Source organism: Perna viridis, chromosome 14 (genome assembly GCF_037379345.1).
Source record: "Perna viridis isolate PV_CMFRI_1.1 ecotype Kerala chromosome 14, ASM3737934v1, whole genome shotgun sequence".
NCBI classification, from domain to species: domain Eukaryota; kingdom Metazoa; phylum Mollusca; class Bivalvia; order Mytilida; family Mytilidae; genus Perna; species Perna viridis.
In genome coordinates, this window is record NC_142458.1 from 15,070,101 (window position 1) to 15,094,229 (window position 24,129).

At 32.2% G+C, this 24,129-nt stretch overlaps 1 protein-coding gene and 1 long non-coding RNA gene across 6 annotated transcripts in view; both read left to right on the forward strand.

Annotated features, from left to right (window-relative positions):
- The window catches only part of LOC148598339 (uncharacterized), a 30,220-nt gene extending 7,379 nt beyond the window's left edge, over positions 1–22,841 (forward strand). For 2 of the 5 annotated variants that reach the window (XM_088561181.1, XM_088561179.1), the window contains exons 2-9: positions 11,489–11,583; positions 12,080–12,100; positions 13,545–13,589; positions 14,678–14,722; positions 18,775–18,864; positions 19,180–19,262; positions 21,123–21,231; positions 22,618–22,841. In XM_088561181.1, the coding sequence (XP_088417307.1) occupies positions 11,517–11,583; positions 12,080–12,100; positions 13,545–13,589; positions 14,678–14,722; positions 18,775–18,864; positions 19,180–19,262; positions 21,123–21,231; positions 22,618–22,817 (660 nt within the window). In that variant the 5' untranslated portion in view covers positions 11,489–11,516 and the 3' untranslated portion in view covers positions 22,818–22,841. Of the gene's footprint in view, positions 1–9,263; positions 9,372–10,318; positions 10,400–10,960; positions 11,062–11,488; positions 11,584–12,079; positions 12,101–13,544; positions 13,590–14,677; positions 14,723–18,774; positions 18,865–19,179; positions 19,263–21,122; positions 21,232–22,617 lie in introns of those variants that run through there. The other 3 variants (XM_088561178.1, XM_088561182.1, XM_088561180.1) reach the window with 3 other exon arrangements.
- On the forward strand, positions 290–3,110 carry LOC148598340 (uncharacterized). Its single transcript, XR_015918485.1, has 3 exons — positions 290–327; positions 2,067–2,161; positions 2,553–3,110. It is a non-coding gene; the product is annotated as an uncharacterized LOC148598340 (long non-coding RNA).
- Positions 22,842–24,129: the final 1,288 nt, after the last annotated feature.

Sequence of the window (24,129 nt, forward strand, 5' to 3'; positions counted from 1 at the left end):
TTTTGCCATTTGTAATTATAAGCGATTTGCATAAAGCATTTTATTTAGAAAAAATGCATTGAAACTTTACTAAAACACACTGAAAATCATAATAATCCATAACTGAAACTTGTATAGAAATTACTTTATATACAAATCTTGCCATTTCACAATTTGCAATTCCAGTATGTGTCAGCTGTCACAGAAGAAGTTATTTATTAAATATTGAACGTATATTTTCTTACCGTTATCATCCTTAAAATATCTTCTTCCTCTGTCACTACAGGTATCATACAAATATACGTTTATCCCCAACTTGTGCCCCTAGGCCTACTAATCGAAGTAGAGGTAAAGTTTAATTATCTTATCCGTCCATTAAACCGTCTCTACGTTAAGCTTTTCTGTAATATATGACTCATTTTTTTAGGGAATGCTAAGATATATATGATATATTTCTTGTTCATGATGACATTTATCGTTTTTCTTTTCCACTTATCTGTTTATACGACTACGAATGTTTGTAGTGATGCATGATGAATATTTTCTTTTATGTGCTTTTAATGTTTGTTTTTTTCTAATTCGACCCCGTGCTCCTAGTTTTATTTTGGTTATTTCATGTTCTTTCTTGTGTGTGTCTGTTTTCCATATCTGATCTTTGTCCCTGGATTACATTCTTTTGATTTCCGCTAGATTCTTGGTTCTCTTGATGACTCTTTCTTTTTCTTTTCCAACACTTTTTTTTGTTTCACCAGGTAAAATCTTAGTTTCGTTTGCATTATGAAAAGGGAATCATTGTAAAGAATTCATGTACGAAACCATACATCCGCACTTGCGCAATCATCTACTTCCGTGTCGACCGACTTCCATCAGAATATGTTTTAGCCATTCATAGTTCTGGTCTTACATTCTACATATATAAGACGTCGCTGATGCTCCTTTCAGAGATAAAGAAGCGTTATAATTACATTTAAATTGCTGAAAAGTTTGTTTTAAATGTAAGTTAAGTTTCACAGGGAAACAACTCGAAATATTGGTTTCCCAGTAATATTGTCGCTTTATTCTTCTTTTTTGTGTTGTCCTTCTATGATAGAATATTTGCAGGCAAACGCGATTCCTATTGCCGATAAATGCAGTAAATTTACGTAACTATTTTTGGGTCAATATAGCAATATATGAAATATTTGTAAAATCAACCGATATATTTGCAGCATCAATCCTTTCAAACAAGATAAATGTTAACAAACATATCGATGATATATGTCACGTACTCCAGCATCATACTGAACGGTCATAGTTCAGTCTGGGTCATCTATTATGTCAGCTCATAAACTATAACTATCGAAAACAACTAAGAAAACCCTGATGTAATTGCTTTATTGAACACTGATACTGATGACATAATGTTTAGCAAACTATAATTTGCGTCCAAGGTAATACACGTAGGTTACAATATTTACAACTCTGCATTGTTTCCATTTCATGTATAAGGAAATATATCATGCAACATAATCAATTTCTAGTATTAACGATGCATGTAAATCATGCAAATGTCACATAAGAGCTCAAACGTGTGTTCTAGTAAGAAAGTTAGTTGTAAACTAATCAAAAAGACGTTGACAGACCTCAAACCTATAACAGGGCCAATATGAAATTACATATTTATTAACATATATTATGACAACAATAAAAATGTATAAGCGGAATTCACTAGCCTTATAGTATTATAACACCATTTTGTAAGATTTATTGAATATTTACGACAAAAAAGGCGACAATGACCATATGAGTAAAACCATACGTTACCTGTACCGACAGAACCATCACAATTACGATCAAAATACAACTGCTGCATTTTTTGTTGACGGTTACATAATATTTAAATGGTAAAAACTCCCGTCTCACAGTAAAATGTCCCCATAATACTGTCTATCAGTTTTACCTTTAAGTTTTGTTTGTTAAATAAATAAATTTGGTTCTTGTACGTTTGTACCACAAAGGGCGCATGTCTTCCGAAATTTAAGATAAGCACTTGACTTAATATTGCTTTTAGCGTTTTTGTAAATCATTCGGAACGTTTTGTTTTTCAGGTTTAACAGTTTCCATATCAATCTTGTCATGATGGTCAAATATATCGTCTTGATTTTGATGGCTTTTGAAGTAATGGAGACAAGATATCTGAAAGGTTTCGTTTTCTTTGTGTGATTGATAATGCTAAATTTAACGTTAAGTTACTCACTGAAGTGAAACTAGTTAAAGTTTGTAAGATAAATGTTTACTTCTCTTCCATTCCACTGGCGACTAGGTTGTCGTGTGTTTTTGTTTGTATTCCGTAAGTTTGAAGCATATAGTACAAAAATGTAGCCAGAGTGATTTTGAAATGATCCTTGATTTAATTTGTGTGCTAAAGAATAGTTCACACACTGCGCTTTGTTCTTATTTTGGCCAAATGTACATACAATACCTTGTTTATTTGACATTGGCATTGCGTCTTAAACGTTGCTTTTATCTTTTATCTATGAAGTTAAGACTATTCAAACACCGTGGTAATTTATGTAAGTCACACTTTGTTACAGCCAGGAAGTGCAAAGAAGGAGGTAAAATACACTGAAACATTTACTTATGTATAGTGTCACTTCTTGTATAAAAGAAGCCAAAAGAGGGATATAGTTTGTATTTGGCAATGATAGTTGTGGTATAATTTAGGTACAGATACAGAACATTGAAAAGCAGAGTACACCTCAAAGTAAGAGTCATGCCATTATGTTTTGATAAGCATATATTAACAAATTTCTAATTGAAAGTGAAAATTACAAAAGAAAAAACTGGAACTGACTTAAAGGTAATAGACGTAGATTAGTTTTCACTAAAAAACATCTGTCTCCTTTTACAAGACGCCGAAATAACATGGAATTTTTGGCGGATTAAAGCATGTTGAAGTAATGGTATTTTCATGGGCATCCTCTTGGAAGAAATTTTTTTATCTCCTATAATTGTATGTTCATTTAAAACAGTTGTACAATTGTACATAAAATGTGGAATTCGTGTAGATGATTTGAGAATCACTGGAAATTTAAATAGATATATATTTTTGGACACATGACAAAATTGTAAGATGGAATAAAACACATGAACAAATAAATACTAAAATATATACATGAATAATAAATACACAAAATGTAAGTGAACAAAAGCTAGATCTAAAAGGTTAAAAGAAAGAAAATAAATAAATAAAAAAAATACGAATAAAATGTCATGAAACGCAGAAAGCAACGTCCAAATACCTTTGTCATAGTGGCGGATCCAGAAAAAAACCGGGTATTCCCAAACGAACATCAGTTGGCTTGATAGTGCATTTTCCCAACCAAATCGTTTGAAATGCGTGTTTTTGTTTTTTTTGTTTTTTTGTTCTTTTCCATTTTTCCAGAAATGTTTTGTCAGCTTGTCGTGTGCATTGACCACGTTTACATGTCGTTATCAGTAGTTTTGATGGCAATTATGAAAGCGAACATGTTTGCAAAAGCAATTTTAAGAAGATAGATACATGAGGCCAACACGTCTTCCTGACAAAGAACACTATAATTTTCTCTCGGGGTCCCATACTTAGGAACTTAAGAACGGGGGATCCAAATAAAGTTTTTATAATCTACAATTAAAAATTATCAGTAGAAGTTGGTATTTCTGACTATCTCTGAGTTGCACTTTGCAAGGAAAAGTACCAACACCTAATTAACAAGAAATGACAGTGGTTATGAATATTAGTCTTTATATTTTTCAAATAGTGACGCTTTGAACAGATGTCATCATGAGCATTCTCGACTATCACAACCTCCTAATTCGAAAATTGGGATGAAAATACTATCACAGCATCCTCCAATAAAGCCCATGGATCCTTGGTGACCTAGAGGTTGTGAGCTGGTACCCTGCTTAGAAAAATAACTTGTTCAACTGTGTGTATTAAACATGAAAAACACTGACTTCGTGATCCTCGCCAGTGATCCTGTGAAGGAATTTTTTTGCCCCCCCCCTTTTTATCTTAAAATGGATCCGCCACTGCTATTACAGAGTTTAATAATTTTGTTTTCTAAATGAAAGCAGCTTATCCATAATTTAACACCAATTATAACTGAATAACTTTAAAGTATTGGAAAGGAGTAATATTTTGTTAACAATGATTTATGTATGTGCGACGGTTAATAACACAATTACCGAACTGATAAAATCTAGGGGGAAGTCCGTATAACAAATGGCTAGTTGGAAACCACCACATATTTAAATATATATTCATTATTGACATATTGAAGTATTTTGACGTGGTTAAGTAAGGAAGTAACGTTTCACCATATGAATTTTTTAAGAGAAGTTTAAAAAAAATAGATGACAAACGAAACTATTTTGCTTTTATTATATTATTTTCTTTAATGTGCAGTAATATACCAGCATCTACTGCATATGATAATTCTGAGTAACTGAACTTACCGTTAATGTCTAGAGGTTGGGGATCTGGTCAATTACTTTAATATGATACGCCTTGACAATTAAATTCTTGGTAAATATGCTAACACCTTTATCCCTTTTCGGTCAATTTGACACTTAAGGGTATATCAATTCAATCAATTATTACCTTAAATGTTTATAGACCCTTTGTGTTAGCTTTGGTATTGTCGATGAGCATGTGTAGGACGTATTCAAGATACACTTCCGCGAGGAACATTCCTTTGTTCAACCCAATCAGCAAGCTGTACCTCGCGGAAATGTGTATTTAGCATGCTCATCAACACAAAAAGATATATCAGCTGTACACTAAGAAAAGCCACCTTGGACAATTAAAGTTGACCAAGAGGGTGTTTCGTTGCGCCGTGGGACAATCCTATGGATCCGCCACATTTGAACTGCTATTTTCAGTAGGTTTTTCTTTACAGATTGACTGTGTAGAGCATTGTTATAATTTGTTATTGTTTTGAACATACAAGTCAACTCTAAATTATCTTTTTACGACATATGTTCTTTATTATATAGAACAGTATCAAATGGTAAAACCAAATATATATATATATATATATATATATATATATATATATACAAAACGATGTGGAAAACATTTTTACATAACGTGTTATAAATATTTTCTGACAATGTAAAGAAAATGTTTCCATCATGGTTTTGATAACATAATTTATTTTACAAACATTAAATCAACTTTGATAACATCAGATTGTTATATGTTTCAAGAAAACATTTATCGAAAACATCTTTATAATTTATAATTTTTAATGTCATGAAAACTTTTTTAATTCTTTGTAACCATATATTCAAACAGCATATAAACATTTTTACAAGGTTATCATGACAAATATGAAAACGTTAATACAACATTTTATAAATAGTTTGTGCTTCTTTGGTTTTGGCAAGGGGTGTACCGTGGGACCATTCCATCGATCCGCCTAAGTGTCGGGCAAAAAGTCAATACACATGTAAAATATGTACATGTGCGAAATATAAAATATAAAATATATAGTAAATGAAATGACTTGGTCAAATATATGGGGTAAGAATATTTAATTTATTAATTTACTTATGATTGTTTAAATGTTAAAGTTGGTATATTTTATGAAGCACATGAAAAATTGTTTGAAGTTAAATATTTTATCATCTGTGTTTGTTTTTGCTGCCTTCTCACTGGTATGGTTTAAACAGGTTTCACTATGCACACTTATACCACATAATGTAGAATGGGTGATTTCTTCACCTTCTGGGGCTATGAGTGGCAAGAAATAATTTTTTTTATCAATTTTTAATAAATTGCTATTGCCTTTGTCTCACTGCAATGAGTTTGATGTTATACGGAGGGGTGGGTAGTGTGTCCGTCGAGCGCAGGCCTCAGCGACACAAAATTGTAAAAAATACTACAGCATTGACGCAGACATTAACGGAAGCAAAGAACATTAATAGGATCGTATTTGAACACACTAAAACAAGATATTTTATTCATCATACCTTGTAAAACAATTGATTTTAACAGACCGTGTTAACTGACTCATAAATATTTAGACACATTTGAACGAACTAATGGTTTTACGACAACAATGGAAACATGCGCATCACCTGACACAGTTTGCCGGAATTTTAAAACCAACGAGCCACGTTAAGTCTGAGAATATTCTTTACTTCCATGGTAACTCCAATCAAAGTCTTTGACATTGGTGACATAACATTTACGAATTTTCTCTAAAAATATTAAGGAGGTGTAATGAGTAAGAGGACGAAGTTGAATATATTGATATTTTGTAATGATAATGCCTTTTACAGTTTTGCATCAACTAGGATTTATTTATCTTCATAATTAACAAACCTTAAGACACAAGCTATGTTGAAGATACGAAACTAAAAAAGATCCTTGCTTTATAAACACTTGGTATTACATGTTAACTGCCTGTCAGCCTATAATCTGGCTTCTACGGTCAAGGTTAAACTTGAATTGACTACCATTTTGGTGACATCGTTCTCCCATTATTGTTAAAAAAACAGAAGAAAATAGTCACCTCATTCGTTAATCGTCCGATTCGATTCACCATTAACTTATAAACATAAAATAATTTCTATTACACTAGACTTGCTACAAGTCCCTCGCTTCATATTTGAGAATATATATGTATCTCTGATATCAAGCTACTAGTTATTGAAGGATAAACTCTTTCACGACAGATATAAGTGGAGTTATCAGAGAGAATAATATAGATTCTGTGTCATAAATATAAAGAGTAATCAAGGGAACCAAGGTTGAAGCGGTAATCAAAAGAATGACAAAGACCAGACATGGATAACAGACATACACAACAAAGAACTTAGTGTAACTAAAATCATACATACAAAGTAACAAAAGCAAATCAGTAACTCGGAGTATGGATCAGGTGCACCTGTAGGGTTAGCGTCTTCTGCTTTTCTAGAGACACCCGCCGAGTTGCTCATAAAAAGTAAATCCTGGGTATACGAAAGAGGGAAGGAAAACTATGACACATTGAACAAATCAGTTTTCATGGTGTAGATGGATACACCCTAACGATCCATGAGTTCATAATGACGGCCATAAAACTTTTATAGTGATGACTTCAATCTTGTAGCAACATAACCATAAGATATGAGGCTGACTTAACAGTGTCTATAGTATCCTTTATTTCAAGTTCGTTGTGGTAGATGCGATGTATCAAATCCCCAAAATTAGGATTGTTTAAAGATAATACGTCATCTATATAGCGGAAACTGAGATTAAAGGACATAGCTAAACGATATGCTTTGCTTCGGATCAGATCAGCTATAAAGTCAGCCTCATAAGAGTGAAGAGGGACCTCAATCAAGTCTATTTGTAAACGTTCGTTTCTTGTTCTCTTCGTCAATCAAGGTAGACAAAGTCAAGTGCCGTTGCTTAAAGAAAGCAGCTGCTTTAGTATTCGTTTTTGTAAGCAAGCATTACCTTGAATGGTCACAGATCACGTTAAAAGCGTAGTTCTGATTTCCTCATGCGGGGTCCGTGAATGTTGACTGGTCTTTGAATCCTTATTACTTTCATGGCCTGAAGGCCATGGGAGCGATTGCCAATACATTGCGTCCTTCGTCATCTGTCCTCATTAGCTTTTTTTTCAAACATCTTCTCCCCTGAAACTGCTTGACCAATTAGAATGAAATTTGACATAATTGTTTTAAGAGGATCTTGCGCAAACTGATCGTTTATTAAAAAAAAACTTTTAAAACATGGCCGCTATCACTAATATAGAACAAGGGGTCAAAGTACATTTTTGTTTAAAATGACGCAAAAAAAAAATTCTGGCGATGGTAATATGATTGTTCATCATCAGAAGACGGACCTATGCTGTAATTTCAATATATTTCATCGCCTGATGTAGGAGTTATGGCTGTTGAAACATATATTTTTTTGTTTTTTACATTTAAACTTTGAAAATCTTCTCTGAAACCTTGTGACCAAATTTAATGAAAGTTGGCATAATTATTTCGTAGGGTATCCTGCAAAAACTGATTGTTTAATTTTTTTTATCTATTGAAAAACATGGCTGTATAAAAATAGAACAAATAACTGAAAAGCCGTTGAATTTAGCAAAACTCTGACAGGGTTAGTTTTTTTTTCACTATCAGAAGACCGACCTATGCCAAAATTTTCAAAATGATTCGACCATCCATGTAGGAATTTTGGCCCTAGAAACGTGTGCTTGTTTTTCTCGTTTTCAACGTTTGTTAACTTTGAAAGTCTTCTTTTCAGAAAAAAAGAGCAACACAGTTAAGTACCAGTTGGCCCAATTATTCCTTGCGGTATCCAGTCCAAAATTTTTCAAGACCGTCATTACTATAAATAGAACATAGGGGTCGAAATGCTTTTTTTTCACTAATTGTTCCTGAATTATTAAAGAATAATGAAATCTTAACATAAGATAAACATATTTTGAGTCGACTTGCAGTATTGAAAATTTTTAAGGCTGCCGTTTTCAAAATAGCTCCTAATTTGCGGCCATTTTTACCAGTTGATTGCATTCAAAAGATTTTTATAGGAAACATGATATTCTTAGTTGAATCGTGATGATAAAACTTTGTTCTGGACGGCCATTTTTCCTCTATTTTTTTATACTTGCTTTGATCGAAACAATATTTAGTTTATGTAGTATTGTCGCCCTGATACGAATGGCGATAATGAAAATGTTGAATAGCCATAATTGAACTTCATTTTATGTTCTTTCTCAGTAAATATATAACGGGGAAATGCCTTCGTCTTCCGGTGGGATAACATGGCATGGAGTTCTAAAACACATTGAAGGCAACTCCAACATTTTACAGTGCCTTAGGTACTCAGTCATCGACATAAGATCTTTTTCAGAATGATACCTTTACATACTGAGTTAATAGGATATGGTTTGCAATTCAGGCTCTTCGAGAGTCTTTTATTTTTAATTCCATAGCCCTCGAAGGGAGCAGAGTAGATAGCTTGGTGCCGAATCCATTATTTGGTTTGACCTTGAACTTTGTGAATTTAATGATTTATTTTGATAATTATATCAATATCTCACACGTTCGAGGTCCTATATTGCTTAGAATACCAATATGCTTTTTTATGTAAATATTTTTATTTTTTGCGTAAAATATCTATTTTTGTTACGTCCGCGTATATTGGACGAACAAAATAAGGATGTTAACATTTAATTTGATAGAAACATCAATATTAACCAAACAAAAAAAAAAAAAATTCTGAATCATCAGCATGATTAAAATTGGCGGAAATTTCTCTTTTGACGTATGTCACAATATATTATGATTTAAAGGGAACAAGCAACGTGGGCAATCAAAATTGTTAAGCTCGGACATATTGGTCAGAAAATACGCTACTTATATATGTAAGTACAAATCTATTTCTATTCAAAGTCTTGATATCCATTTAACGATATCTTGACGACCATGAAACAGAACTCGTGGATCGTTATGGTGTATCCATCTGCACCATGAAAACTGATTTATTCAACGGGTCATAGTTTTACTTTCCTCGTTTTTCTACCCCAGACTTGACTTTTTATGAGCAACTCGGCGGGTGTTTCTAGAAAAGCAGAGGACGCTTACCCTACCGGTGCACTTGGTCTATGCTCCCAGTTTTTAGTAGAGTCCGAGTTGCTCATTTGCTTTTGTTACTTTGTATGTAAGATGTTAGCTACTTCATGTCTTTTGTTGTGTATGTCTGTTTTCCATGTCTGGTCTTTGTCCCTGGATTACATTCTTTTGATTACCGCTGTAAACTTGGTTCCCTTGATTACTCTTTTACGTAATCTGATCCGTATTTTGGGAAAACCATACATTAATCACCCACTTAAATCAACCTAATCAAAAACAAAGGCTCTTTCAAAATGTCAATTTTATACGCAAATTAAAGTGTTTGATTTGCATAAAAAAGGTCCACAATTCAAATGACAAAGGAGAACTGGTTACGTGATTGGGGTTGACCTACACGAATCATCTCATGACTTGTAAATAAATAAAAAACATTACACTCTCTTATCTTATTTATCTAGCTTTGAGATGAGCAACCATATGAAATGATTTCGCCATTTGTAATTATAAGCGATTTGCATAAAGCATTTTATTGAGAAAAAATGCATTGAAACTTTACTAAAAGACACTGAAAATCATAAAAATCCATAACTGAAACTTGTATAGAAATTTCAAATTACTTTATATACAAATCTTGCCATTTCACAATTTGCAATTCCAGTATGTGTCAGCTGTAACAGAAGAAGTTATTTATTGAATATTGAACGTATATTTTCTTACCGTTATCATCCTTAAAATATCTTCTTCCTCTGTCACTACAGGTATTATACAAATATACGTTTATTCCTAAGTTGTGTCCCTAGGCCTACTAATCGAAGTAGAGGTAAAGTTTAATTATCTTATCCGTCCATTAAACTGTCTCTACGTTAAGCTTTTCTGTAATATATGACTCATTTTTTAGGGAATGCTAATATAGATATGATATATGTCTTGTTCATGATGATTTTTATCGTTTTTCTTTTCCACCTATCTGTTTATACGACTACGAATGTTTGTAGTGATGCATGATGAGCATTTTCTTTTATGTGCTTTTAATGTTTGTTTTTTTTTCTAATTCGACACCGTGCATCTGGTCCATGCTCCTAGTTTTATTTTGGTTATTTTATGTTCTTTCTTGTGTGTGTCTGTTTTCCATATCTGGTCTTTGTCCCTGGATTACATTCTTTTGATTTCCGCTAGATTCTTGGTTCTCTTGATGACTCTTTCTTTTTCTTTTCCAACACTTTTTTTTTGTTTCACCAGGTAAAATCTTAGTTTCGTTTGCATTAAGAAAAGGGAATCATTGTAAAGAATTCATGTATGAAACCATACATCCGCACTTGCGCAATCATCTACTTCCGTGGCGACCGACTTCCTTCAGAATATGTTTTAGTCATTCATAGTTCTGGTCTTACATTCTACATATATAAGACGTCGCTGATGCTCCTTTCAGAGAAGAAGAAGCGTTATAATTACATTTAAATTGCTGAAAAGTTTGTTTTAAATGTAGGTTAAGTTTCACAGGGAAACAACTCGAAATATTGGTTTCCCAGTAATATTGTCGCTTTATTCTTCTTTTTTGTGTTGTCCTTCTATGATTTTTGTTTTTATTTCTATTTGTTTTTAATGTAGATTTTGTTGTTTAGTATGGTTTTAAGTGGTGATTTTTTTTATTATTGTACATGTAGCTGTATTGTATTTTTTTTTAAATATTCTCGCAACCCTCAGAGCGCTATATTTCCAAAACTCGTCAAATCAATAGTTTGGTTTTTGCTCTACAAATAATAAAATCCTTTTGTTGAAACAGAAGCATTGAAGTATTGTTGTTTTGATTTCTATTATTGTTTGCATTATTAAAAGACAAGGAATGTATTTCTATAAGGGATAAAAGTCATATGTTGTGTGAACTACTCGTTTTGGATTTGTTTTTCAGGTATAATAGTTTCTCTAATCATCTTGTCATGATGTTCAAATATATCATCTTGATTCTGACCGTGTTTGAAGTATTGGAGACAAGATATCTGAAAGGTTTTTTTTTTGTTATTTTTCTTATTAGAATCTGCGGAGTAACAATAGTGCTGAATTTCATATTATGGTATATGATATATAATTTTGAAAAGAAAAATGATTTTCATTACTTGGTCAACAATATCGTGAAATTTTAAAATTAGCTAACCCTTCACTTGTTTATTAAGTATTCATCAGAAGAGTGCATGACATTACACATCGTTAGTTTGAATTAACGGAAATTGTAAATTGTGTAGTAACTAGAATAATTTGAAAATGAAATTCCTAGATCTAAAATGTGTGTTTAAGAATAGTTCTGTCTAACAATTTACAGTTTTTTTAAGCACATTTTAAACAAAATATCGAAATCCATATTCTTGACAATTGTACATACAATATCAAAGATTATTCCACAATGGTGATGCGTTTCAAATGTTGTTTATTTATCTTTTATCTATAAAGTTTAGACTATTCAAACACCTTGGTAATTTATAATGAAAATCACATTTTATTACAGAGAGGAAGTGCAAAGAAAGAGGTAACATATACCGTAAATTTACTTAAAACCATAAAACGCGAAGAGAGGTATAGTGGGTTAACCCCCACTCCGGTTGTCACAATTTTAAGAATATGAATACTAAAAATTTAAAATGACACTTGATTGACAAGTTTTGTTTATATGCGCATAACTGGATATTCTTGAATTAAATGTCGAAAAATTATTATGATTGTAAATTCTGACTTACTAAGAAAATGGATGAATGACAAGGGTCGTTAGCTGCTATTTTTGTTTTTGTTTTCTGGTGCAATGGTTAATTTCTTGGCCATACGTACATTTAATTATCATCTTATTTCACTGAGAAGTTGCATCTTATCTAGCCGAACATTAATCAGTTTTGTTTATTTTATTGTAGGGGAAATACACGGATTTTTAGTGTGTTGGTAAATCACAATGGCGAATAATTCAAATAAAGAATTTTTAAAAAAATCATATATTGAATGTTGAGCTGATTTGAATATGTTAGTAAACACTTTTTGACATGACCTTGATGAGGTATGATCCACATACACAGGCCCCTGTTCTGCGTTACAAAAAATGTTATTTCACAATAATAAGTTAATCGGAGTTAGGATAAATCACTAAAGATAATAAAAAATAGACAATGAACAAGGAGTCGAATAAAATAATAATAATAATAATAATAATAATAATAATAAAAAACAAATAGTGCACTGCCGTAAAAAGCTTTATCTGCTTTCCATCATCAAATGTGTTTAATATTTGTTTACAATAAATTGACACACTTACACACTAAATTACTAGAGATAATGTTAGCAATTTGAAAAACACAGTAGCAATTATTCCCTAGTTTACTATTGACGACACTAAATCCTGAGTAGCATCAATGCCATCTACTTCTTTAAAAAACATCTCGCCGACAATTTATAGAAATGCATATTAAGATGCATACCGAATATCATCGTCTCTTTAAATGTTGTCAAATTGTTATAATAATCATATGTTTGTTGACAGTTACAGCTCCTTGATTTCCACTTATCCTCTTCCATTTTCCTTCATTCAAATATTACATTATCCCATTCCCCGTTTCAAATGCCAGATTTGCCACAACCCATCACCGAAGCCAATGCCCATTGCACAATACACCATTCCTTATTTCCTATTTTTCCAATACCCCAATCCCAAATGGACCGCTTGCCTCATACCACATCCCTAATTGTCCTATATACCCCATTCTCCATAGCCCTGTAACTCATTCGCCCTTGTTTGATACTAAAGTTCTATTTGCCCATACCACATTCCCCAGTTCCCTATACACAATTACGTATTGCCGCATGCCCCATTTCATTTGAAGTATACCAAACCACAACTGCTTGATCAAAATATGTACGGATGAGTTTTTAATAAAATTTGTTATAGTCTAGGACGCAAGAATAAAAACAAATTACTTTAAATATTTTAGGAATTACGTCGAGTACAACAACGACGCCTAGCGGGCAAGGAACAGGTAATAATATTTAGTATACTGCAAGTAATAGACTACATTGTATAATCACATGAATTAATCGGGGAACAATAGTCCTTTAAGTTCATATTTGCTTTTCAGAAATATAATGACAGGATGAATGCTAAAAACAATAATACTATCATATGGTAATTTGTAAATCAAATACTCTTAATACATGCTTAACGCCACCACTGAAATTGAACCGACACTGATTTTTTCCCAATCTAAAATTAACATGCACTAAAATTGTGAAATCTAAACTTCGCAACAATGCTATAAATGCCCAGCTGGCTAAGTCGTCTAGGACACTGTATTTACTTTGGGCGATATCCCCTTAAATGTCACATCGGTTCGAGTTCGTTTCGAGCGTAATAACATAAAACATTTTCATAACATAGTAAATTATAAATAAACATAGGGAACACTAGTATTTTATGGCGTTAGTTCATTGTAATGACGTAATAATGTGCCATAATTTTACGTCTTGTAGCATAAACTTCGAAAAGCATGAAGATGAAGTTGTCTTTTGGGTTTTGACATAATTTCCTTACTAAAATATGACCAGAATTGACCAAAAAGTACAAAATTTGACACAGTATTTGAATATAAGTAAACATCAAATAAGTGATCTGTCCTTTAAACAGAAATTATCAGAAGTCTTTATGTTTTCTCATTTATGACGGATTCAAGTCTTCAAATCAACAATTAAATATTATTCAACATTTTATGATTTATATTTAGTTGCATGTCAGTTCAATACGACCCTTTATGAGCAAATTAAATAGTTCTTACAGCGTTGGGAATTTGTCAAACCCTGTATCAAACATGAGGAGAATGAGCAGTGTAGCGAATATTCTGAAACGTATAAGAGTCGGAAAAGTCCCAGCGCTGTACAAACGGTCACGTTTGCAAAGTAAGTTTGGTCGTTCCTAAGCAGGACAAGAATCCATGATGATATAAAGATTTCCCGTTCTCCGTTTTTAATTGCTGCATTTGCAAACACCCATCACCAAAGCCTATTAAGTTTCTAATAAGAATGTTATAGTCTAGGACTCAGGAATAAAGAAAATTTACTTTAAATATTTTAGGAATTGCGTCAAGTACAACAACAACGCCTAGCGTGGAAGGAACAGGTAATAACATTTAACATTATATTTTTTATTGTATCCTAAGTATACAGTAAGTAATAAACTGCATTGGTTAATTACATGAATAAATCGGGGAACAATAATCCTTTTAGTACATATTTGCTTTTCGGAGACATTATGAATTATGAATGCTATAAAAGCAACGATGCTATCATATGATAATTTATAAGTCAGTTACTCTTAAAAACAAAAACGATAAACACTATCACTTAATTTGAACCGACATTGATTTTTCCTGTCAAAAATTGACATGAACAAGGTTGTGAAATCTAAACTTCACAGCAATGCCATAACTGTCTAGCTGACTGAGTGGTCTAGTACTCTGAACTTAACTTGGGCGATATCACCATAAATGTCAATGTTGTTCGAGTTCATTTCGAGTTAAAGTATCAACCAAAAAAAAAACTAAGGTGTTGGGGCATTAACCCATAACTATTGCCTTAAATATCAACTTTCTTGTTATAGCATACAGATTGTTCTTATGTTATAGCACAACAGTTGTTTTATCTTCACCACATTCCCGACAGTGTATCAACAAATTAATCAAAAAGATCATTCAATCATCTCTATGGACGTTCATATTTGAGAAAGAAAATATCATCCTACGAACAGTCCCGTTCTGAGTAAAAACTATCATAGGGAAAGAGAGGAGTACTGGATACACAGACTAGGTACTGCAATATCTTACGGACGCAATGAGAACATCAAAAGTATACAAACCTTTCAAGCCAATATATAACAATAGCATAATTGTGATGATATTTTTGGACAAAAATCCAAGACGAAAAGGGAGTCATGGCCATCGTCACTATACGTCATCTAAGTTACATGATGTCTCCATAGATGGTCTCCTTCCTTTCATATATAAACCTTTTAGACTTCATCACATTAGAACCAAACTTCATTCTATACCTCCCACTCTACTAAACTCCCTTTACAAGACAAGTCTTGACACTCCTGTTTCTGACCCTTCCTCATCCTTCCTCGAGATTAAAGACTTCCAGGCTAAACCACCTGATTGTTCTTGCAAAACTCTCCATTTAAATATGGTCCTTCCGGTCATGTCGTTACCGGAGATTTAACCATCATCAAAAACGAATCCCTGCGTAATATCCTTTATAAAGGCCCCAAGTACCGTGAACTACACTTTATAAATAGAATTATAACTTTAAAGTTCTTATGAATGCCATGGGGGACTATGCAAGAAAACGAGAACAAGAAGACATTGATTCTCTGTCAGAGTGGCTAAAGGCCGTGAGGTCTTTAACTTTGATACGAATGAAAATTTTTAAGTAGATCAATTAGTGCCAATGCTACATCAGTTTTCAAAAACCCTGATGCAGGAAAAGCATTGTCTTCTTAACATGACAAATATGTCGTCGTACTAGCAGATAAAACCCAAAACAACATTGTTTCTGTCTGTACAACGTTTTACATACAATTTATATTATTAGAGGTAGACGTGATGAGACATATACTGCTACCACACTCTGCAAAGAAGACATTGTCGTAATCCATTAATCTGTGCTATCCTCTTGTGGTCTCTCTACCAAGGATGATGATTGTGATTTACCGTCTATGTACTGAATTCCTAAATTATACAAGAGTCCATACCAACAACGTGACATAGCTGGATCTGCAAAATATACCACCAAACCTCGTTCAAAACTTTTATCTTCTATCCTACCAACTGTCTAAGGGGGTCTGCAATCCTATCACAACACTTGTTACTACGTAGTGGTATTAAATCAATGTGGATCCTATACAAATCGAAAGATCTTTTGGAGACAATCAGTTCAAGACTATTAACAGAATGTAATAGCATTTACGCCTATGATTCCTCAACACTGTATACTTCTATTCCCCATTCTCAATTATAATCCCTACTTTAAAACATCACATATCGTTGTTTCTTAAGATGGGACATCGAGATACAAATATATAGTTCTTGGTAAAGGTTCCTCATCCTTTATAAGAAATAATTCCAAATCATCTTACAAATATACAGAGGAAGGTGTTTTCAAAATGCTGGAATTTTTTTTGTGCTCCTCTAATTGCTGACATATTCCTTCACTCTCATGATGCTGACTTTATAGCTGATCTGATCCGAAAGAAAAAATATCGTTTTGCTAGATCCTTTATCTCAGTTCCCTAATTTCGGGGATTTGATACATCACATATATCCCAAAAAATCTTGAGAAAAAGGATACTACAGACATTGTGAAGTCATGCTCTTATCTTGGCCAACTGCATAGAAATCGATGGTAAAGGAAAACTTTTGATCAAACTTTACGACAAACTCGATGACTTTTCATTCAGAAGTGTCAACTTTCTTTTCATCTGTGGCAACATCATCATGACTCGTGAAAAGGTACTGTGTATCCATCTGCGCCATGAAATCTAATTTGTTCAACCTGTCATAATTTCCTTTCCTCTTTCGTCTATCCCGGACTTGACTTTTTAAAAACAACTCGGCGGGTGTTTCTAGAATAGTAGAGGACGCTTATCCTACCGATGCACCTGGTCAACGCTCCCAGTTTCCAGTGGATTGCTCATTCATGCTTTTGTTACTTTGTATATATGATTTTAGTAACTTTATGTTCTTTGTTGTTTATGTCTGTTTTCCATGTCTGGTCTTTATGACTGGATTAAATTCTTTTGATTACCGCTATAACCTTGATTCCATTTATTTTTCCTTAGCATAATAATATATGTAAGGAAAAATAGTATATTGTGGCGTAGGTTTATTGTAATGACGCCATATTTATGCCATATTTCATTTAGCAAAAAACTACAGAGAGTTTTAAATTTTGTTGTTTTTTTCGTAAATATTTATATCCAGAAAACTATATCCGCACTAGAGAAACAATTTTATATTTTCACATATGATAAACTATACGATAATAAATATATGCACTTAATATGAAGTTGTTTGTTGGGAGTGGACACCATTTCTTTACCAAAAATATGACCAGACATGACCAAAAAGTACAAAATATGACACAATATCTGAATATAAATGAACTTCAAATTATCGATCTGTACTTGATTGCAGGAATTATCAGAAGTCTTCATGTTCTCTCATTAATGACGGATGCAAGTCCTCATATCTGCAATTAAATCATTCAACACTTTATTTTAATTTTTGGGTGAATTTCAGGCCAATAAGACCCTTCATCTCCCCTTCCCCTTTGCTATGGAAATATAGTGTGAAAGTACTATTATTTACGGGGTACCACTTCTTGTAGTTTTCGTGGGTAGGCCAAACCATAAATTTGGTTCCATACGAAAGAGAATATCAAATGATTTGTATATTGAAACTTCAAAACCGTATAAGAGTCGGAAAAGTCCCCAACGCTTTAGGAACAGTCACCCTTACAAAGACTCTTTTGGGTATTCCTAAGCTGGACTAGAATAAGTGCATTCAAGTTAACACCGCTTGCACTGATACCAGCCTCTTATACCACCCAACCAGCTAGACTATATCAAAATATAGCTTTTGTTGGCCAATTGAATGATTACTTCTGGTAAGTGTAAGTTTGGTTAGTACATTGCAGCATAGGTCATTTAGAAGGCGATGCTATGTATTAAAAAGGATCGAACAGACGATGCTTTTAACACCGATTGTGTGCCACTCTATGCACTATACTGTTCTGTCCGATCTGTTTCTTTTTTATTTTATCTGTTCCGATGATCGATTATATTTAATTATATTTTTATGTAGAGGTGTTGATTACGTATAAGTAATAATAAAGTATCCATGCAATTTAAAGAGATTTGGTTAAAAAAATTCAAAAATGAAAGGGTTTTACATTTAGAAGTATTTTTCGCTCTTTCATTAAAATTTCAATAGTGTTTTCAGTAAATCAACAGCTAGGGATTCAATAGGTGTTCGTTTTTTTATGAAAAGTGTTGTAATTCATTTAGGTAAATCGTGGTTACGCCAATACCATTTTTCCTGTTATAATCTGATGTATCCATTCTTTATTTTTATTTTATAAAACCATAAAGCCAAAATTTTGTATTGTACTTTGTAGAAGATCTATCATCACACTCAACTTTAACCACAACTCCAAACGAGACTTTAAGCTCTACCGTATTCCATTGTAATAATACTCCTCCAACAGGTATGGTACGTTAATATGATATTGACATTTAGTTTGGATGTAGCTCAGACTTAATTATATATGTGTTTCCATCCTTGCATCAGCTAGCATACCATAAACTTTGTTATGAAAATCACTTTGCTTAGAAACATGTGTATTACAATTGTTAGGTCCCTACTTTGTAAATATAAAACTTAATAAACACAGTTTATCTTTAGAAATCGTATGGCAGGATTGTGTTAGATTGGAGTTCTTTTGATTCTAAATCTGACTTGGTGTTATTTTTGATCGATGTAGATTACTTAAGATCACAGTCTTAGTTTTTTTTCTTTTCAGGTGGCCTTAATGGCATCATGATCAGTATTTCGGGATACTTTTTACATTTTACATTAGCTAAATTTACATACGGATGCGCAATTGTGAGTTTTAGTTCAAATATCTCAACAAGAAATATTCATAATTAAATAATCTGTATATCTTACAAGATAATAATAGTCTATGAATGTGTATTTAAGTAGCAGTCCTGAACTGGAAACAGACATACATTGTACACGAGAAAGAACATGAAGTAACCAAAATAATACATACAAATAACAAAAGTGAATGAGTAAACTCGGATTCCACCGAAAAATCAGAGCATGGACCAGGTGCACAGGTTGAGATATAATAAAGAAAACTGAAAATCAAAGAAAAAAATGACGATATATTACAGGTAGTTTGCATAAAATGCCATTATAATGATATATCAATGAATCATTAAGATCCTTAATATGAAATGGAAAGCTGGTACAGATGTGGTAAGAAAACAGATATCATTTCCTGAAAAAATCACTTCGCAGTTTTCGATATTTCCTACAAGTTTTAGTAACAAATATTGTTAAATGATTTCTAATTAATGGATACTATTTCAGTTTTTTAGTAATTACATTCTAAAGTTTTGATTAGCAAAGTGAATTACCATTTACAGTATATTGTAATAAAACAGTAAATTTGAGTAATGAGAAGGTGAAAAGAGAAAATTCTTGTTGATATTTTAACCTAAAAAAGCAAAATTACATGAAAGAAAGATTTCAATATCATACAAAGTATCTGTGTATATCAGGTATGGTTTATCAAATACATTGATGTTTACACTTGGTAGTTTAAAATAATAATAAAAAGACTGTTAGAAAAAAAAATGAACTGCATATGAAGTGAAATGGAAAGTTTGTACACATGTAGTAAGAAAACAGATATCATTAATATATCCCTGCGCATTTTAGTAACAATATTTGTAAACTAATGAATAATTTGTCAATTCTTTAGTAAATACACTGTAAAAGTTTTGATTTGCAAACTAAATTGTCATCTGCTGTATATTTTTCTAAATACATGCAAAAACGAGTAATTTTGAATAATGATAAGCTTAAAGGAGAAAAATCTTGTTGACATTTTAACTTCAAAAAGCATAAAAGACATATAAAATAAAGATTTCAGTATTATAGCGAGCGCCGGTTATTTATTGTACTTTCTAAATTTCCCTTAAGGTTCCCCATTATACTAACGAAAAAAGTCATGTCCCAGAAGTAACAAAATGTGACTGTCCTTACGGAAAAAATTCATCATTTCCTTCAATCAAACACATAAAAAGATATAGGTTCAGATTACGTTTCAGTAAAGACAAATTCATCTTATCAAATAGTCAGGTCTTTTTTCTAATTTGTTTTAAATCGTATCAGACTCTGTTTAAAATACTTTGTTTGATTTCAGAAATTAAGAAATATACAAAAATATATTTTCCTGGTGAAAAATGAATTGAAACGGACTTTTTCACATTTCATGCAATATTCTGTTCTTAACATACCGTAAGAATGAATGTTTTAGTAAAACATTATTTGCATACGGGGAAAAGTTGGTACGAGTACAGATACAGGCTACATATTTCAGACCCCTACGGAAAAAAATGTTCAAGTAATTCATTTATTTAAAAAAAACATTAACAAGGCATTTTTTTCAAATAGAAATATTGATTTTTCCTGCTGCTTAAATATAAATAAAAATATTGCACTTTCGAAGCTAAAAATTTCATTCGGGTCGACACCTCCTCTTTGAAATGCCCTTTATTATTTTTTACGAGTCTCGCACAGACGGTACATGTATGGTAAAACTCACGGTGCTCGCTTATTTAGGCAATGTCTACCCCATTTGATAAAGTACCTTCGGTAAAGGTTTATCTAGCCTATTGAATCTTACAATTAATCGTTAAAATACATTTTAAACAAACATATTAATGGTTTCAGGTAGCATGTTCACAGATCGGACATCTTGCTGCTTTAACAACAGAGACAGAAATTACCAAGGCTGAATTTCTCATGAGTGAAAATGTCATTCGTCATCTACAAATCGACAGTTAGTATTTTTATCCCTCTAAATTTGAACGATTCTACTAATACAATAAGTACGTGGGCTGAAAAATCCTCTGGTTTCCCGCATTCATCAACCAAAATGTTATTTTCAGATACCCTTATACCTCCCATTTAGTCAGCAAAAAATTAAAGTACTTTTTGTATTTTTATGGAAAATGTTTATACCTCATTGACCACATTTACCCCTACCCCACAAGAAAAAAATCTCTAAAATTGACATATTTTTTTCTTGTCAAAACCCCTAAAGTATTTATGCTTCTTTAAAAATGGCTTATTTTGTATTTTCCGTATTCAGAATTTATCAAAAATGCATATAATGTGATTTTTTATTTTTCCGTAAAAAGTCAAATAAATTCGACTCTACAAGTTACTTCTCGACTAAAACGTTTTCAATTTGGTATCAATCGATAGATAATGCAATTTTCTATATAACGAAACCACGAAAAACTGATTGGCAAGAGCAAATTTTCAAAAAATGTTAAAAATATTACCCCAACCCCTAAGAAACTGGTCTCGGTATCAAACAGAATTCTTATTCACAGCGTCCTTTCACTGTTAAACTCATATTTTAGTGTTCATAATTAACATAATGATGTACCCAACACATCTGATCATTTCAGACGCTTAGAATTTGTTTTTGAGGTTTCAGTTACTATTAAAATCGAAAAGAAATTGGAATGTCAGAATGTCTTCTATATATAAAGGAGTCCAGGTAATAAATATTTGACGTTTACCAAGTCAAGTTGTTTGAAAAATTGCCATCTTTACTCAACATATCCGCTTATTTATGGCGATTTGTTTTAGTTTCAATATGACAATCGTGAGTTTTTCATAAAAGGAGTTCTTTTTGGGAATTTCATATTTTCTTCCCTTTCATCTCTAATTGACATTTTTTTTTTCAAATACCACACTTCTAAATAAGGTTTTTGTATATTCAAATACAATTATATACTGTCTTACTTTTCTATTGAACCCGAGTATATGAACTTTTCCGAGTCCAATTAGGTGAAAAATTGCCACCCTTGTCCATGAAAAAAGTACCTCAACATGAACCCAAATGTGTGCTTTTAAGCATGTTACCGACGTACAAAAATCATGTTGGATTCTAGTATTTTAATCATTGATGTATTCAATATACCTGCTCATTTCAAGTGCTATTTTGTAATTTCAATATGACAATAATGAGTTTTTCATTAAAAGGAATTTTCTGAATTTTCTCCCATTCACTGGTCATTGGTAATTTTTTTTCAAATACGTTACCTCAAAAAATTAGAATGCTTGACTAATTAAAAAAACTAAATCATTTTATTCGTTTTATTAGTCCGTTTTTCTAATATTAGTATTACTTCCTATGAAATGCTTATTGAAGGAGTCTGGATCGGACTTACAAAAACTAATGGCACATTGAAGTGGATCACTGGGGAAAATGGTGCTGCGTCGTTAATCTTTGCTGATGTAAATAGTCAAAACTCGTGCGGCACATTTGTAGAAACTGCTACCTTAAATTGGTATGCATCGGAATGTGGTATTTCCGAAGAGCACTTTGCACTCTGTGAAGTAGAGCCATGATTGGCTATTTGAAATAAAAGAAATATTCTCTATAAATTCATAGATTTTACATTCCTTCCAATTTTAATAGGAAATAAAGCAAACACCACCAAGTTGTGAGCGTTAGCCTCTCTAAGAATCAGGTAGTGGATGAAACAATGTTATGAAAAAACTCATCATTTTGATAGTGTTATTTGACTATTTGCACCATCAGAATGAAGGACAAAAAAAAACAATATTTTCCGTATCATTTTGGCAAATTAAGTTATAATTTCATTGAAATGTACAAAAATTGAACGTTTCAAAGGCAGATAATTCCGTCAAAAACATCAAACTTTCAAACATTTTATTGAAAAATTTCTGAGTGATGCAAAGATTAAATAATGGTCGTTTCAAATAAAGGAAGTATTCTTGAGTGATATTACATCGTCAGATCTGTGGGGTTTTGACAAGCATATTTCTGATTTTTCCCATTTTGCCTGATTTTTACAATCACTTACACTTTTAACCCTTTAAATGAAAGACAGACGACCCAGTTGAATGTTTATGATGCACACTTTTAACTTGCGTTGTGAAAAATAAAACAACAAACATGCCATTAAACACATCTCGCCTTTTATTGATTTCAAATATATAATATATATATAATTATATAATAATATTATATAATAATGATAATATATTATATATATAATATAAAATAATCAAGGACCCTTGCGAACTTAAACGTTTTGTGTATACTTGTTTATAGAGTACTTCGCAATAAAATGGATAGTACAGAAAAGAAGCCAATGATTAGCGGTCTGAATGGGTAAAAGCTATGAAAAAACATTGCATACTATACATGATAAATATGTTGTCATACCAGCAGATAAAGCCCAAAACAACATTATTTTTGTCTGCAAAATTATTAGAGGTAGACGTAGAAAATAATACCACTAACTGGACTTTTTCTGCTACCACACTCTCCAAAGATGAGTTAGTAGAAAATCATAAATCTGTGCTAGCTTCTACTAAAGTCGATGATTGTGATTTACCATCTATTTACTGGATTTCATATCTCCAAAAGAATCCATACAAACAACGCGATTAAACTGGATCTTCAAAGTGTACTACTAAACCCCTTTAAAAAAATTAACTTCTGAACTCAAACTGTCAAAGAGAGTCTCCAGTTCTACAACGACACTTGAAACTCTCGTAGTGGTGTTAATTCAATGAGATTTACTAGGCTTAATAGAAAATTGATACAACAAAATATATTTATTTTGGCCGAAAAAGAATAACGTACATGTACAAGATATCACATGTATCACGTGTGTGGTGGCTTAAAAAC